This window comes from Malaclemys terrapin, chromosome 13, assembly GCF_027887155.1.
Source record: "Malaclemys terrapin pileata isolate rMalTer1 chromosome 13, rMalTer1.hap1, whole genome shotgun sequence".
NCBI lineage: Eukaryota > Metazoa > Chordata > Testudines > Emydidae > Malaclemys > Malaclemys terrapin.
In genome coordinates, this window is record NC_071517.1 from 45,483,326 (window position 1) to 45,496,689 (window position 13,364).

A 13,364-nucleotide genomic window follows, 5' to 3' on the forward strand; every position below is an offset into this window, starting at 1 on the left:
TATGTTGTTGTCCGGGTGCGGTAACTAGGAGCTGGCGCTGGGCCTGCGGGCAGAGCCCGGCCTCCGGTTCCCAGCGTGTGACGAAGGGAGCAGCCCTCAGCAAACCCACAAAGCTGGGAAAGCCCAGGGCTGGGTTAGCAGGGGCTGCGGGTCGGGAGTGAGGGGCACCGGCAGAGCTGGGGGGGGGGCAGGGCCGGGCTGGCAGGGGCTGCGGGTTGGGAGTGAGGGGCACCGGCAGAGCTGGGGGGGCAGGGCTGGGCTGGCAGGGGCTGCGGGTTGGGAGTGAGGGGCACCGGCAGAGCTGGGGGGGGGCAGGGCTGGGCTGGCAGGGGCTGCGGGTCGGGAGTGAGGGGCACCGGCAGAGCTGGGGGGGGGCAGGGCTGGGCTGGCAGGGGCTGTGGGTTGGGAGTGAGGGGCACCGGCAGAGCTGGGGGGGGGTCAGGGCTGGGCTGGCAGGGGCTGCGGGTCGGGAGTGAGGGGCACCGGCAGAGATGGGGGGGGCAGGGCTGGGCTAGCAGGGGCTGCGGGTCGGGAGTGAGGGGCACCGGCAGAGCTGGGGGGGGGGGGCAGGGCTGGGCTGGCAGGGGCTGCGGGTCGGGAGTGAGGGGCACCGGCAGAGCTGGGGGAGGGGGCAGGCCGGGTCCTGCGGTTTCCTCCCTCGTGTGACCTCGGAAGCTGTGGGGGGAAGTGAATGTCTTGTGTAATGGCCCCGAATCGCCGCCCGGCTGGGGATGATGCAGGCGCCTGGGCACTGACGCAGGCTCCCCGCGTCCAGGAACAGGCACAGGCCTGAGGCCAGGGGGAGGGGAGGCCATGAGCGTGTGACGAACTGGGACTGGTCTTGCTGGGGTGTGTGAATGCTGACAGGGGAGTGTGACTAGGATGGTCTGCATCGGAGGATGGGAGTCTCCCCGAGGGCGCATACCTGAGCTTGTAACATGAGAACCCAGGAGGGGGTTGGAGGTCAGGTGACTCCTTAGCCCGGGAAACTGAACAAAGGCTGTGGGAGGGGTCGCTGAGAGCAGAGTGCTGGAAGCAGGCTGGAGAGATGGCTGGGAGGCAGAGATGGCTCTGACCCCCCCAAAGGGGGGTGGGCTGGCATGCCCTGGGACCCCAAGCTGGATCTAACTGAGGGGGGCCCTGTTGTCTGTGCCTGCAAGACCTGTCTTGGACTGTATTCCTGTCATCCAAATAAACCTTCTGCTTTACTGGCTGGCTGAGAGTCATGGTGAATCGCAGGGAGCCGGGGGTGCAGGGCCCTGAGTCCCCCAATACTCCGTGACAGAGTGTCTCTGGGAAAATGTCCCCCAATGAGCTGGGGGGAGCCCAGAGCTGGGCTCGCAGGGGCTGCAGGTCGGGAGTGAGGGGCACCAAGCCCCCATCCCCTCAGGACCCCACACGGACACTGTCCCTGTGCGAGTGTCTCTGGGGAGTGGCCTGACGTGGCGGGTTGTTCCCGGGCTCGACCCAGCTCCCAGCCCTGCCCGGCTGGCACCGGACGACCCTGCCCGTGTCCTTTCTGCAGTTCTCTCTTCCCGCCACCCTTCCTCGGTCGTCCATCCCTGTGCCGTCTGGCGTCCACGTTCCCGTCGGTCTCTCCTCCATTGCCTCGTTCTGTCTCCTTCCTCGTCTGTTCATCCTTCGTCAGTTCCTCGTTCGGTTTTCTTCATCCGATTGCTTTCCTTCACGCATTCGCGCGTTCTTTTCTTTTTTCACTGACTCCTTCCTTCCTTTCCTTTCCCGCCTTCATCCTCCGGCTCCTTTTTTCTTTCCCGCCTTTTTCCCTCCCTCTTTCTTTTTTCATTCAGCCCTTCGTTCCCTCATCTGTGCCCCCGCTCGTTCGGTTATTCCTTCATTCACTCTTTGTGACTTTCCTTTCTTCTCCCATCCTGTCATTCCCTCATTCATTTGCTCTTTCCTCCCCTTGTTCCTTAACTCGTGTCTTTCTTGCTATCCTTTTTGCTATCCCCTTTGCTTTTGCACCCACGTTATTTCTATTTTTATCCATTTTTTCTTTCCTTTTTTCTATCCATTTTTTCTTTCTTTCCTCCATTTGTATCATGGTTTTCTTTCTATCCTTGAATTTCCCTTTTGCTTTCTTTCTTCTGTCCATTTTCTTTCCTTTTCCCATTCCTTTTATTCGTTCTTTCCTCTGATGTTGTTGTTTTCTTTCTCTCCCCCCACCCCGGCTCTCCGGCACACACCCCCGTCACACCCCTCATTCCCCGTCAGGATGACCCAAGAGGAAGGCTCTGGCGTCGTTCTCGCATCACAGCTGGGCTGGGACAGGGTGACTCACGGGCAGGAATTCCCGCCCCAGCCCCGAGGCCGGTGCCATATAAACCCAGAACCCGTCCCGCCCCGAGCAGATGTCTCCCAGCCCCAGCGCCCAGCCGCACGGCCCAGGGGGCACCATGGTGAAGTTCGGGGCAGGCCTCAAGCCAGTGGATCCGGCCCGGGGCTCCGGCTTGCTCTGCTCGGCCTGTGGCTTCCTGCTCATCCGGCCCCAGCAGACAGAGTGTGGCCATCGGTACTGTGCCGCCTGCGTGCAGCGACTGCTGGGGTGAGTGCCAGGGGCTGTGGGTCGGGAGTGAGGGGCACCGGCAGAGCTGGGGGGGCAGGGCCGGGCTGGCGGGGGCTGCGGGTCGGGAGTGAGGGGTACCGGCAGAGCTGGGGGGGCAGGGCTGGGCTGGCGGGGGCTGCGGGTCGGGAGTGAGGGGCACCGGCAGAGCTGGGGGGGGCAGGGCTGGGCTGGCGGGGGCTGCGGGTCGGGAGTGAGGGGCACCGGCAGAGCTGGGGGGGCAGGGCCGGGCTGGCGGGGGCTGCGGGTCGGGAGTGAGGGGTACCGGCAGAGCTGGGGGGGCAGGGCTGGGCTGGCAGGGGCTGCGGGTCGGGAGTGAGGGGCACCGGCAGAGCTGGGGGGGCAGGGCTGGGCTGGCAGGGGCTGCGGGTCGGGAGTGAGGGGCACCGGCAGAGCTGGGGGGGCAGGGCTGGGCTGGCGGGGGCTGCGGGTCGGGAGTGAGGGGCACCGGCAGAGCTGGGGGGCAGGGCCGGGCTGGCAGGGGCTGCGGGTCGGGAGTGAGGGGCACCGGCAGAGCTGGGGGGGCAGGGCCGGGCTGGCAGGGGCTGCGGGTTGGGAGTGAGGGGCACCGGCAGAGCTGGGGGGGCAGGGCTGGGCTGGCAGGGGCTGCGGGTCGGGAGTGAGGGGCACCAGGAGAGGGTCTGTCTCTGACATGTATGTAAGCAGCCGTGCCCCGTGTGGCAGCGTGTGGGGTGGGCGTGTGGGGTGGGGCTGCGCTGAACTCTGATGACGGGATTTGTCTCTTTACAGGGACACAGACAAGGTGACCTGCTGCATTTGTAACAAGAGACTGAGCCCCAACCAGGTGAGTGTCACCCGGAAAATGCTGGGGGCTGCGGGTTGAGAGTGAGGGGCACCGGCAGAGCTGGGCGGGGGCAGGGCTGAGCTGGCGGGGGCTGCGGGTCAGGTGTGAGGGGCACCGGCAGCGCCGTGGATTCACTCATTTATTTCTCCGTTCTCTCCATCCTCAGTTTTACAAGGACCGAGCCGCCGAGAAAGACGCTCTCAGCACGGCCGTGACCTGCCCCAGAGCCAGCTGCAGCTGGACGGGGACCCTGGCGTCCTACCTGGTAAGAACCCGGGACACAGACACTCCCCGGACCAGATCGGGGCCTGCGCACCCCAGAGGGGACAGGCCCCTGCCCCATTCCCCGCCCCCAGAGGCAGCCAGTCCCTGCCCTGGGGCAGATGGGAGCCGGCGCCCCCTAGAGGGGACAGGCCCTGCCCCATTCCCCGCCCCCCGAGCCAGCCAGTCCCTGCCCTGGGGCCGGGTGGGAGCCGGCGCCCCCTAGAGGGGACAGGCCCCTGCCCCATTCCCCGCCCCCCTGAGCCAGCCAGTCCCTGCCCTGGGGCCGGGTGGGAGCCGGCGCCCCCTAGAGGGGACAGGCCCCTGCCCCATTCCCCGACCCCCTGAGCCAGCCAGTCCCTGCCCTGGGGCCGGGTGGGAGCCGGCGCCCCCTAGAGGGGACAGGCCTCTGCCCCATTCCCCACCCCCTGAGCCAGCCAGTCCCATGTCTGCTCTGGGGCTGGATTGATGGTGCAGGGCCGCCCCCTGGTGGCCGTCCCTGGGAATGGCAGGCTGGAGCTCTTAAAGGGCCAGTTCCCCTTTTTAGCCTCACTCCGCCCCATCTCCCATCACTAACCCCTCTAAACCCCCTAGACTCTCCCCCTTCCCATGGCACCCCCCACTGCTGCCCCCTCCAGACTCCATCCCCTCTGACCCTCACGGCCCTCGCTGGAGTCCCCTTAACCCCCCCAATTTGCCCCTTCTACCCCCCTCCCCCGGGCCAGCCTCATCCTGCCCTGCTGCCCCCTCCCGGCACCCCCCATCCTCTAACCCCTCCTCTCCCCTGCTGCAGGAACACCTCTGCCCCCCAGCGGCGATTCCCGGCCCGGAGGAGAAGTCAGCTCCAAAGGACCCGGAGCCCCACGCGATGGTGAGTCACAAGGCAGCCACCAGATGTGCAGGGGGAAGGAGGAGGCCTGGTAGCCAGATGTGGAGAGGGGAGGATCATGTAGGCTGATGTTTACGTGGGGGGGGGCAGATGGGGAAGGGGAGGTGGAAGCTTGTGGCCAGATGTTTTGGGGGTAGCCAGATGGGCAGGCTGGGGGGAAGCAGTTTGCAGCCAGATGTGCAGGGGGCAGGGGAGCCCAGCCAGATGTGCAGGGCGGGAGCCAGATGGGAGCTGACCCCTCTCCCTTCCTCCCCCAGGACGCCCCGTCCCCGGAGCTCCAGCGGCGGATACAGCAGTTGGAGGTTATGGTGACGTCCTTGCGCCGGGAGCTGCAGAGCCAGGCTGGCGCCATGGAAGCTCTGCGACGTCGGTGCCTCCAGGACCAGCCGTCCCCGGGGATCTCCGCGGAGCCGTCCGGCTGCTCCCATGGGGCTCGGGGGGCTGTGGCGACGTCCCCGGAGCTGGCCAGCACCGACGGGACCCTGGTTTGGAAGCTCCAAGGGTTCTCCAAGCTGCTAGGGGACGCCAAGGCCGGGAGGAGAGCGTCCATGTATTCCTCGGTCTTCACCACCCACCCCTTCGGCTACCGGCTCTGCCTCCGGCTCTACCCGTACGGGGATGGGGCCGGCCAGGGGACCCACCTCTCGCTGTTCATGGCCTTGGCCAAGGGGCCCTACGATGATCTCCTGCCTTGGCCTTTCCTCTGCAAGGTCACCTTCTACCTCCTGGATCCCTGGCGGCAGAGGCCGGCCCTGAGGGAGACGTTCGCCCCTGACCCCTGCAGCACGTCCTTCCAGCAGCCCCGGGGCCAGCTCAACGTGGCTAGCGGGAGCCCCCTCTTTGCCCCCCATGGACAGCTCCAAAACTACCTCAAAGATGACACCCTCTATGTCAAGGTGGTGGTGGACACGTCCGGGATGGAGGTGTGAGCTTTGGGGGTGGGGGGTTCCTCTGCCCCCATAGCCTCCTGACTCTTCCTATTCCTCCCTCAGCCCCCCTAAAGCTCTGACCCCCAATGCTGCCCCCTACCACCCTCCAGCTCTCCCGCCAAAGACTTTCCTTGCGCGTTAGCGGCTCGGAAATCTTCCAGCTGCCAGAGGTGAATGTAGTGGAAGTTACCCTTGTGGCTTAGAACAATACACAGTTGGGCTTTTAAAGCTAAGCAGGGGGGGGGCGGTTCTGAGAACAGATGGGAGACCTGAGACCCCCATGCTCAGCAGGGACTGGGCTGTTTGGGGGCTTGGAGGGGAGGGAGACGTGGGGGTTGAGTTGAGCAGGCTCTGGGCTGTTTGAGCCAGACCCCAATGCTCAGCGGGGTCTGGCTGATTTGTGCAGGCGGATGGGAGACTAATTTCCCGGCCACTGGGTTGTCTTGCTTCTCTGGCTGATGATAATTGATGACCGTTAATAACGACCCGAGCTGCACACAGGACGGCGGCGTTCGCGGGTCTCTCTAAGCAATGAATTGTCTATTTATCTATTTATGTATTTATTGGCCGGCTGCTGGTGCGCTGGGCCGAGTCGTTCCCCCGGGGGAAGGAGGAGTCTGTGTGTGCGTGTGCGTGTGCGTGTCTGTGTGTGTGCGTGTGAAGCACAATTAATCCGGCCCCTGTGCACAGTCACTGGCCTAGGACACATCCAGCTCCCTCACCCCGTATTTATCGTCAGCGTTTGGTTTATTTATTGCGTGATATTGTAATAAAAATCTTTGTGCCCCACTCGTGTTACTGTCCTTGTCACAGCGCCCAGCGAGGCAACCGGCTGGCCTGGGCACAGCGCCCCCTGCTGGGCTCCCCCAGCTGCCCCCTGCCCCCCACAGCCCAGTGCCCCCCGTTCCCCCCTGCTGCCCCCCCACAGCCCAGCGCCCCTGCTGAGCTCCCCCCGCTGCCCCCTGCCCTGGCCCCTGCCCCCACAGCCCAGCGCCCCCTGCTGGGCTCCCCCCTCTATCCCCCAGCTGCCCCCTGCCCTGGACTCTGCCCCCCATAGCCCAGTGCCCCCCGCTCCCCCCTGTTGCCCCCCCACAGCCAAGCGCCCCTGCTGGGCTCCCCCCGCTGCCCCCCGCTGCCCCCCGCCACCCCCTGCCCCCCACAGCCCAGTGCCCCCTGCTCCCCTCTGCTGCCCCCCCCCGCTCCCCACAGTCCAGCGCCCCCTGCTGGGCTCCCCCCGCTGCCCCTGCCCCCCACAGCCCAGTGCTCCCCGCTCCCCCCTGCTGCGCCCTTCCCCCCACAGTTCAGCGCCCGCTGCTGGGCTCCCCCCGTTGACCCCCACCGCCCCCTGCCCCACCCTCCACAGCCCAGCGCCCCTCCCCCCGGCTCCACGCACACAGCGACCCCTAGCGCCGCCCTGGGGCAATGGGGCTGGGGGGGGTGGGGGAGACACGTTCCTGCCCGGGCTCCGAACGCGCATGCGGCGGGTGTAAGTTGCAGTTCTGCGCAATGGCCACGGGGCGGCGGCAGAGACCAACATTTCCAGCCACCAATTAACATTGATCAACCTCCGCTTTTCACTGCGGGAGGCGGGATGCCAGGGGAGATGGGCGCAGGGTCTGACCCGGGGTGGGAGGGAGGAGGCGGGAGACCAGGGGAGATGGGCGCAGGGTCTGACCCGGGGTGGGAGGGAGGAGGCGGGAGACCAGGGTAGATGGGCCCAGGGTCTGACCCGGGGTGGGAGGGAGGAGGCAGGAGACCAGGGTAGATGGGCCCAGGGTCTGACCCGGGGTGGGAGGGAGGAGGCTGGATACCAGGGGAGATGGGCCCAGGGTCTGACCCGCGGTGGGAGGGAGGAGGCGGGATACCAGGGTAGATGGGCCCAGGGTCTGACCCGGGGTGGGAGGGAGGAGGCAGGAGACCAGGGGAGATGGGCGCAGGGTCTGACCCGGGGTGGGAGGGAGGAGGCGGGATACCAGGGTAGATGGGCCCAGGGTCTGACCCGGGGTGGGAGGGAGGAGGCGGGAGACCAGGGTAGATGGGCCCAGGGTCTGACCCGGGGTGGGAGGGGGGAGGCGGGAGACCAGGGTAGATGGGCCCAGGGTCTGACCCGGGGTGGGAGGGAGGAGGCGGGATACCAGGGGAGATGGGCCCAGGGTCTGACCCGGGGTGGGAGGGAGGAGGCGGGAGACCAGGGTAGATGGGCCCAGGGTCTGACCCGGGGTGGGAGGGAGGAGGCTGGATGCCAGGGTAGATGGGCCCAGGGTCTGACCCGGGGTGGGAGAGAGGAGGCGGGAGACCAGGGGAGATGGGCCCAGGGTCTGACCCGGGGTGGGAGGGAGGAGGCGGGAGACCAGGGGAGATGGGCGCAAGGTCTGACCCGGGGTGGGAGGAGGAGGCGGGAGACCAGGGGAGATGGGCGCAGGGTCTGACCCGGGGTGGGAGGGAGGAGGCGGGAGACCAGGGGAGATGAGCCCAGGGTCTGACCCGGGGTGGGAGGGTAGAGGCTGGATACCAGGGGAGATGGGCGCAGGGTCTGACCCGGGGTGGGAGGGAGGAGGCTGGATACCAGGGTAGATGGGCCCAGGGTCTGACTCTGGGTGGCAGGGAGGAGGCGGGAGACCAGGGTAGATGGCCCCAGGGTCTGACCCGGGGTGGGAGGGAGGAGGCGGGAGACCAGGGTAGATGGGCCCAGGGTCTGACCCGGGGTGGGAGAGAGGAGGCGGGAGACCAGGGGAGATGGGCCCAGGGTCTGACCCGGGGTGGGAGGGAGGAGGCGGGAGACCAGGGGAGATGGGCCCAGGGTCTGACCCGGGGTGGGAGGGTGGAGGCTGGATACCAGGGTAGATGGGCCCAGGGTCTGACCCGGGGTGGGAGGGAGGAGGCGGGATGCCAGGGGAGATGGGCGCAGGGTCTGACCCGGGGTGGGAGGGAGGAGGCGGGAGACCAGGGGAGATGGGCCCAGGGTCTGACCCGGGGTGGGAGGGAGGAGGCTGGATGCCAGGGTAGATGGGCCCAGGGTCTGACCCGGGGTGGGAGAGAGGAGGCGGGAGACCAGGGGAGATGGGCCCAGGGTCTGACCCAGGGTGGGAGGGAGGAGGCGGGAGACCAGGGGAGATGGGCGCAGGGTCTGACCCGGGGTGGGAGGGAGCAGGCGGGAGACCAGGGGAGATGGGCGCAGGGTCTGACCCGGGGTGGGAGGGAGGAGGCGGGAGACCAGGGGAGATGGGCCCAGGGTCTGAGCCGGGGTGGGAGGGAGGAGGCGGGAGACCAGGGGAGATGGGCGCAGGGTCTGACCCGGGGTGGGAGGGAGGAGGCGGGAGACCAGGGTAGATGGGCCCAGGGTCTGACCCGGGCTGGGAGGGAGGAGGCGGGAGACCAGGGTAGATGGGCCCAGGGTCTGACCCGGGGTGGGAGGGAGGAGGCAGGATACCAGGGTAGATGGGCCAAGGGTCTGACCCGGGGTGGGAGGGAGGAGGCAGGATACCAGGGTAGATGGGCCCAGGGTCTGACCCGGGGTGGGAGGGAGGAGGCAGGATACCAGGGTAGATGGGCCAAGGGTCTGACCCGGGGTGGGAGGGAGGAGGCAGGATACCAGGGTAGATGGGCCCAGGGTCTGACCCGGGGTGGGAGGGAGGAGGCGGGATACCAGGGGAGATGGGCCCAGGGTCTGACCCGCGGTGGGAGGGAGGAGGCGGGATACCAGGGGAGATGGGCCCAGGGTCTGACCCGGGGTGGGAGGGAAGAGGCGGGATACCAGGGTAGATGGGCCCAGGGTCTGACCCGGGGTGGGAGGGAGGAGGCGGGAGACCAGGGGAGATGGGCGCAGGGTCTGACCCGGAGTAGGAGGGAGCAGGCGGGATACCAGGGTAGATGGGCCCAGGGTCTGACCCGGGGTGGGAGGGAGGAGGCGGGAGACCAGGGTAGATGGGCCCAGGGTCTGACCCGGGGTGGGAGGGAGGAGGCAGGAGACCAGGGTAGATGGGCCCAGGGTCTGACCCGGGGTGGGAGGGAGGAGGCAGGAGACCAGGGGAGATGGGCCCAGGGTCTGACCCGGGGTGGGAGGGAGGAGGCGGGATACCAGGGTAGATGGGCGCAGGGTCTGACCCGGGGTGGGAGGGAGGAGGCGGGATACCAGGGGAGATGGGCCCAGGGTCTGACCCGGGGTGGGAGGGAGGAGGCGGGATGCTAGGGGAGATGGGCCCAGGGTCTGACCCGGGGTGGGAGGGAGGAGGCGGGAGACCGGGGGAGATGGGCGCAGGGTCTGACCCGGAGTAGGAGGGAGCAGGCGGGATACCAGGGTAGATGGGCGCAGGGTCTGACCCGGGGTGGGAGGGAGGAGGCGGGAGACCAGGGTAGATGGGCCCAGGGTCTGACCCGGGGTGGGAGGGAGGAGGCTGGAGACCAGGGTAGATGGGTCCAGGGTCTGACCCGGGGTGGGAGGGAGGAGGCAGGAGACCAGGGGAGATGGGCGCAGGGTCTGACCCGGGGTGGGAGGGAGGAGGCGGGAGACCAGGGGAGGTGGGCGCAGGGTCTGTCCCGGAGTAGGAGGGAGCAGGCGGGATACCAGGGTAGATGGGCTCAGGGTCTGACCCGGGGTGGGAGGGAGGAGGCGGGAGACCAGGGTAGATGGGCCCAGGGTCTGACCCGGGGTGGGAGGGAGGAGGCGGGATACCAGGGTAGATGGGCCCAGGGTCTGACCCGGGCTGGGAGGGAGGAGGCGGGAGACCAGGGTAGATGGGCCCAGGGTCTGACCCGGGGTGGGAGGGTGGAGGCTGGATACCAGGGTAGATGGGCCCAGGGTCTGACCCGGGGTGGGAGGGAGGAGGCGGGATACCAGGGTAGATGGGCCCAGGGTCTCACCTGGTGTAGGAGGGAGCAGGCAGGATACCAGGGTAGATGGGCCCAGGGTCTGACCCGGGGTGGGAGGGAGGAGGCGGGAGACCAGGGTAGATGGGCCCAGGGTCTGACCCGGGGTGGGAGGGAGGAGGCGGGATACCAGGGTAGATGGGCCCAGGGTCTGACCCGGGGTGGGAGGGAGGAGGCAGGATACCAGGGTAGATGGGCCCAGGGTCTGACCTGGGGTGTGAGGGGGCAGGCGGGATACCAGGGGAGATGGGCCCAGGGTCTGACCCGGGGTGGGAGGGAGGAGGCGGGAGACCAGGGGAGATGGGCCCAGGGTCTGACCCGGGGTGGGAGGGAGGAGGCTGGATACCAGGGTAGATGGGCCCAGGGTCTGACCCGGGGTGGGAGGGAGAAGGCGGGAGACCAGGGTAGATGGGCCCACGGTCTGACCCGGGGTGGGAGGGAGGAGGCGGGAGACCAGGGTAGATGGGCCCAGGGTCTGACCCTGGGTGGGAGGGAGGAGGCGGGATACCAGGGTAGATGGGCCCAGGGTCTGACCCGGGGTGGGAGGGAGCAGGCGGGATACCAGGGGAGATGGGCCCAGGGTCTGACCCGGGGTGGGAGGGAGGAGGCAGGAGACCAGGGGAGATGGGCCCAGGGTCTGACCCGGGGTGGGAGGGAGGAGGCTGGATACCAGGGTAGATGGGCCCAGGGTCTGACCCGGGGTGGGAGGGAGGGCCCAGGGTCTGACCCGGGGTGGGAGGGTGGAGGCTGGATACCAGGGTAGATGGGCGCAGGGTCTGACCCGGGGTGGGAGGGAGGAGGCTGGAGACCAGGGTAGATGGGCACAGGGTCTGACCCGGGGTGGGAGGGAGGAGGCGGGATACCAGGGTAGATGGGCCCAGGGTCTCACCCGGGGTAGGAGGGAGCAGGCGGGAGACCAGGGTAGATGGGCCCAGGGTCTGACCTGGGGTGGGAGGGAGGAGGCTGGATACCAGGGTAGATGGGCCCAGGGTCTGACCCGGGGTGGGAGGGAGCAGGCGGGATACCAGGGTAGATGGGCCCAGGGTCTGACCCGGGGTGGGAGGGAGGAGGCGGGAGACCAGGGGAGATGGGCCCAGGGTCTGACCCGGGGTGGGAGGGAGGAGGCGGGAGACCAGGGGAGATGGGCCCAGGGTCTGACCCGGGGTGGGAGGGAGGAGGCGGGAGACCAGGGGAGATGGGCCCAGGGTCTGACCCGGGGTGGGAGGGAGGAGGCGGGATACCAGGGGAGATGGGCCCAGGGTCTGACCCGGGGTGGGAGGGAGGAGGCTGGAGACCAGGGTAGATGGGCCCAGGGTCTGACCCGGGGTGGGAGGGAGCAGGCGGGAGACCAGGGGAGATGGGCCCAGGGTCTGACCAGGGGGAGGTCAGAGATGGGGGATCTGAAAGCAGGAGATTCTCCTCTGAGCTGTCCCCTGAGGGTGGCCTGCTTTGCATAGACACGAAGTGAAACGTCTGCCTCTATTTCTGTCCCCACTTGGGGCCTGGTTCCTTTCACCCCAAACCGCATCCTCAGCGAGGGCTTTCCCGCCTTCCCTCCAGCCCGGCCTGTGAGTCACCCCTGCCAACGGCTGCAACCGTTCCTGCACTGGCCTGGGGGTGGGGAGCCCCGGGCTAGCAGGGGCTGTGGGTCGGGAGTGAGGGGCACCGGCAGAGCTGGGGGGCAGGGCTGGGCTGGCAGGGGCTGCGGGTCGGGAGTGAGGGGCACCGGCAGAGCTGGGGGGGCAGGGCTGGGGTGGCGGGGGCTGCGGGTCGGGAGTGAGGGGCACCGGCAGGGCTGGGGGGGGCCCAGGGCTGGGCTGGCAGGGGCTGTGGGTCGGGAGTGAGGGGCACCGGCAGAGCTGGGGGGGCCCAGGGCTGGGCTAGCAGGGGCTGTGGGTCGGGAGTGAGGGGCACCGGCAGAGCTGGGGGGGCAGAGCTGGGCTAGCAGGGGCTGTGGGTCGGGAGTGAGGGACACCGGCAGAGCTGGGGGGGCAGGGCTGGGCTAGCAGGGGCTGTGGGTCGGGAGTGAGGGACACCGGCAGAGCTGGGGGGGCCCAGGGCTGGGCTGGCAGGGGCTGTGGGTCGGGAGTGAGGGGCACCAGCAGAGCTGGGGGCTGCGTGTCAGGATGTAAATTCCATGATACATTTGTTTCCACCCCTCTCATCGGTCGGAGATTTTTCTCTTGCACCTCTCAGCCCCCGGAGCCGGAAGCAGAAGTGACCCCACTGCATCCCAGAGCCAAAAATATCCCCGCTGGTTTTGGAAGAGATGCCGCAGGTTATGCAACCGGTTACCTCACCCAATAGACTCCCTGATGAGCCAAGATCTCTCCGTGCCAGCAGACGTCACCAACCCTCCCATCCTCCACCCTGCTGAGTCCTCTTCCCACAGCAGCTCGCAGCCAGGGGTCCCCTAGGAGAGGCCTCTTCCGGCCTGATTCCTACCGGCTGCGGCTGCCGATTAGAACAGCAGGTGAAACAGTAGTTGGTCCAGATCTGCCAGGAGATCATGACCCTTCCCCTCTCCCCAGAGGTCACGCCTAACCCTGCTCCGTGACTTGCCCCTTGGTTGGATCTAGCTCACTTTTGTGGCGGGTTCCCTGAAGCTACGTGGACCAAACCACCTTGTCTGACTGGTCTCTGGGGTCCCCTCTGGAGCAGAGCCGCCTAGGGCTAGGTTGGGTTTGTGGTGGGTCCCCCAAGGGTACAAACATCTGAGCTCCCCACATCTCCTGTCTGGGGTGAACATTTCCAAAGCAGGGCGGTCCGGGCCCAGGTTGCTTTCAAGGTGAGTTACACAGATGTGATCTCTGGAGTGGAGCTCGCTGGACCTTACTTAGGTGTCTGGTGGCTTTCCATAAGCTACATAGACTTATCCCATCACCCCCCGCCCCGGAGACCATGGGATGGGGCATTGCCAGTCCTGCTTTGATCTGAAACAACTTCCGAACACTAGATCCCAACCAAACCTGGGATTAAACGTCTCCTATTTCTTCCACGTGCGGGAACAGCAGAGACTTTCTTTTCTACCGC

General features: G+C 67.5%; 1 protein-coding gene across 1 annotated transcript; it reads left to right on the forward strand.

Moving 5' to 3' along the window:
- The first annotated feature begins 1,301 nt into the window (after nt 1–1,301).
- On the forward strand, nt 1,302–6,248 carry LOC128847803 (TNF receptor-associated factor 2-like). Its single transcript, XM_054047513.1, has 5 exons — nt 1,302–2,563; nt 3,332–3,386; nt 3,553–3,651; nt 4,441–4,518; nt 4,794–6,248. The coding sequence occupies exons 1-5, from the start codon at nt 2,370–2,372 to the stop codon at nt 5,463–5,465; spliced, it is 1,098 nt and encodes a 365-aa protein (XP_053903488.1). The 5' UTR covers nt 1,302–2,369; the 3' UTR covers nt 5,466–6,248.
- Nucleotides 6,249–13,364: the final 7,116 nt, after the last annotated feature.